Below are 3,578 nucleotides of genomic sequence, written 5' to 3'. Positions count from 1 at the left end.
AACGCAGTAATGGAATTGAATTATTAACAAAAAAAAATATCTTTTTTGTAGCTCACCCTATTTATTTTATGACTCTAAAATTAAATAATTTTTATTTTTTTAAATAAAAAAATGTTCATGTTTTTTACGTATAAATTTATATTAAATATTTTTAGCAGTATTATTTATATTTTTTTTTTTAGAATTGATTAATGCGAGAAATAAAGAAAAAAAAAAAAAATATGCATATATATAATAATGTAATATATACATTTACATACATATAATATATATATAATTTATTAGTTAAAAAAGTACATTTTCTATAAGTTCATTTCGCTTGTTTAATAGCCTTTTAGTAGCAATTTCATGCTTTGCAAAGGCGCTCTTTAACTATAGATTTGTTGTTACCATATTTACGAATCGTAATTAAAGAGGCCGCTACTAACGTTGCATAGAAAACGTGAAGGCGTTCGAAAATATAATCATAATAGGGTTAAACAAAACTGTGTTATTTTTTTATCGTACTTTATATGTTATAAGGTATATACTGATACGTATATCCATGAACATATAAACTTTGTACACTTGACAGAGTAGAGTTAGATTAAATTTTTACCTACCTGATTTACCCTTCATTTGCGGTGACCTTTTTAGCGCGAAGTTTTTACATCAGCTACAGATATGGGAAAAGCAAAAAAAAGAAATACAAAGGAAAAAAAAACTGCTCTTAGCCCCATTTTAAAAATATCTTTATTTACCTTCTTAGTATGGATTGCAAAATGTTCCAACAATGTAAGTTTTTCAGAAGCATAGCTTTAAGCAGCGGCCACATATATAAACGTTACGATGGTGTGACAACAAACCCCATGTGGCGCATACACCCTATTCATATTTAGATACGTTTGAATGGGCAAGTAGGTTCATGTTTTGCTTACTCTGTTGAAAACCCGTTTCGCTTCTGCTCAGGATGGACACTACGAGGGCACAAATGGCGCGCATAACATGGGGAAATCAGAGACCTTAAGAAATGGCAGATTGTTATCAGAGCAACCCAAAATAGAATTCGACTCCGTGTTTAACACATTCAAAGATAGTTTTTTAGATAAAATGGGATTAGCAGATCAGGAACAAAGCCAAATTAAAGATATTATGCATTCATATTTTAAAAATTTAGATTTAGCTGCCTTAGAACGACAGGCTCAACAGAATCCAGAAATGTTCCAACAATTTGCGCCAAATCCAAATATGCCTGGCCAGATTCAAATCCCACCCAATTTGCTCGAACAGTTCCCACCCCCCCCTGGTATGTTGGAAAAGCTTAATCTCCCTCCAAATGTTTTGGAAAAGTTCCCACCCCCACCCAATATGCTTGAAGAGTTTCAAAAAGATCCCAGCAAGTTTGGTCCATTCGCTCCACTTCCCCAAGATAACTCCTCGTCCCCCCAGCCCGGCACAAGTACTAGTTCAGACGGAGAACCTCAACCAGGAACTAGTGCAAGCTTTAATGAAGAGCCCCAACCAGGAACAAGTGCAAGCATTAATGCAGAACCTCAGCCAGGAACTAGCGCAAGCTTTAATTTAGAACCTCAACCTGGTACAAGTGCTAACGCAGATGGGGAAGCCCAACCTGGTCCAAGTTCGAAGAGTGATGATCGTGAGAAGAAAGATGATGATGAGAAGGATGGCGATGATAAGGAAGGCTCCAGTTCGAAGGCAGATGATGGTGAGAAACCAGGTCCAAGTTCAAAGGTAGATGATGTTGAGAAACCAGGTCCAAGTTCAAAGGTAGATGATGGTGAGAAGCCAGGTCCAAGCTCAGGAATGCCAGGTCCAAGCTCAAGAATGCCGGATCCAAGCTCAAGAATGCCGGGTCCAAGCTCAGGAATGCCAGGACCAAGCTCAGGAATGCCAGGTCCAAGCTCAGGAATGCCAGGACCATTGCCTCCATTCCCACCTTTCGCGGATTTATTTGCTCCACCTAATAGTTGTGCAAATGGAGGACCCCAACAAGGCGGATGTTCAGGAATGCCCTTTCCTCCACTAGACGCCTTGGCACAACTGTTTGCAGCAGCAAATCCAGGCGCAGGAGCGAACAATAATGCTGGACCACAAGCAGGGCCAAGTTCGGGAATGCCAGGACCATTGCCTCAATTCCCACCTTTCGCGGATTTATTTGCTCCACCTAATAGTTGTGCAAATGGAGGACCCCAACAAGGCGGATGTTCAGGAATGCCCTTTCCTCCACTAGACGCCTTGGCACAACTTTTTGCAGCAGCAAATCCAGGCGCAGGAGCGAACAATAATGCTGGACCACAAGCAGGGCCAAGTTCGGGAATGCCAGGACCATTGCCTCAATTCCCACCTTTCGCGGATTTATTTGCTCCACCTAATAGTTGTGCAAATGGAGGATCCCAACAAGGCGGATGTTCAGGAATGCCATTTCCTCCACTAGACGCTTTGGCACAACTTTTTGGAGGACAAAATCCAGGTGCATGCGGAAATGGGCAACCATGTGTCCCAAATTTTAACTTCTTAGAAGATTTACAAAAGAGTGCAAACTTATTTGGAGGAGCTCCACAGGGAGGAAATGCAGTTCCAGGAAATCTTCGTGGAGCTGAGCCAAACAAGGTTAACAACAAACAAGGTGGAGGACCAAAGGGTAATAATTTGGCTCAGGGACCCGGAGTCGTGGTTGAGGAAATAAAGGATGAGAAGAACGAAGAAGCTACTACTGTAGGGGGAAAGAGAAAGGAAAAGAAAAGACAAGTAGTTGTGGAGAATCTAGATGCAAATGATTCCGAGAATAAAGATGTATTTGTAGATGCCGTAGAAGAACAAGAAGAAGTATTTGAAGATGCAGTGGAAAAAATGGAGGATATAAAGCAACCACCTCCACTACCAAAACTGCCACCACAGAAGCCGCAAGTGCAACAGAAGCCGCAAGTGCAACAGAAGCCCCAAATGCCACAGAAGCCCCAAATGCCACAGAAGCCCCAAATGCCCCAAATGCCGCAAATGCCCCAAATGCCGCAAATGCCCCAAATGCCCCAAATGCCGCAAATGCCCCAAATGCCGCTATCCCCAGATCAGGCAAATTTTGACCCCTTCGCAAACTTTGGCGTTCCAGGTATGCCTAGTCTGGATTTATTATTTGGTCCACAATTAGCAAAAAAAGGAGAAACTAGCGCACTAGCAAGTTTTGTTAATAAATTAAATTTTTTTGGTATCGATGCTAGATTCGCTGTAAATGCAACTTTTCTAGTTGGACTTGCGTACTATAAGATTAAATATTTCGTATATACCATGATGTTTATTATAGGGCTGAATTTATTTAGGGAGTTAGGCAACATCTTTAATATGATGCGCAAATAGATGATGATGAAGAAGATGTTGATGAAGATGAAGATGAAGATGATGATGAAGATGATGATGAAGATGATGATGAAGATGATGATGAAGATGAAGATGAAGATGAAGATGAAGATGAAGATGAAGATGATGATGATGATGATGATGAGCGATTTTTTTGGGCGCACAGTTTTTTCCTTCCACCGAATAAGGTAAACGAAGAAGATGCGTACATAATATATATATAA

The 3,578-nt window shown here is 40.3% G+C and overlaps 1 protein-coding gene across 1 annotated transcript, besides 2 other annotated features; it reads left to right on the top strand.

Annotated features, from left to right (window-relative positions):
• PVX_094300 (Pv-fam-h protein) lies at positions 1–3,578 on the top strand (the record flags this gene model as incomplete). Its single annotated transcript, XM_001614280.1, has 3 exons — positions 1–774; positions 949–3,109; positions 3,355–3,578. Exons 1-3 carry the CDS (start codon positions 664–666, stop codon positions 3,576–3,578), a joined length of 2,496 nt encoding a protein of 831 aa, XP_001614330.1. The 5' UTR covers positions 1–663.
• Positions 536–572: a microsatellite.
• Positions 3,125–3,146: a microsatellite.

The sequence above is a fragment of the Plasmodium vivax genome, chromosome 8 (assembly GCF_000002415.2).
Source record: "Plasmodium vivax chromosome 8, whole genome shotgun sequence".
NCBI classification, from domain to species: domain Eukaryota; phylum Apicomplexa; class Aconoidasida; order Haemosporida; family Plasmodiidae; genus Plasmodium; species Plasmodium vivax.
Note: the sequence above shows the minus strand (reverse complement) of the source record. Positions and strands in the feature narration are given on the sequence as shown.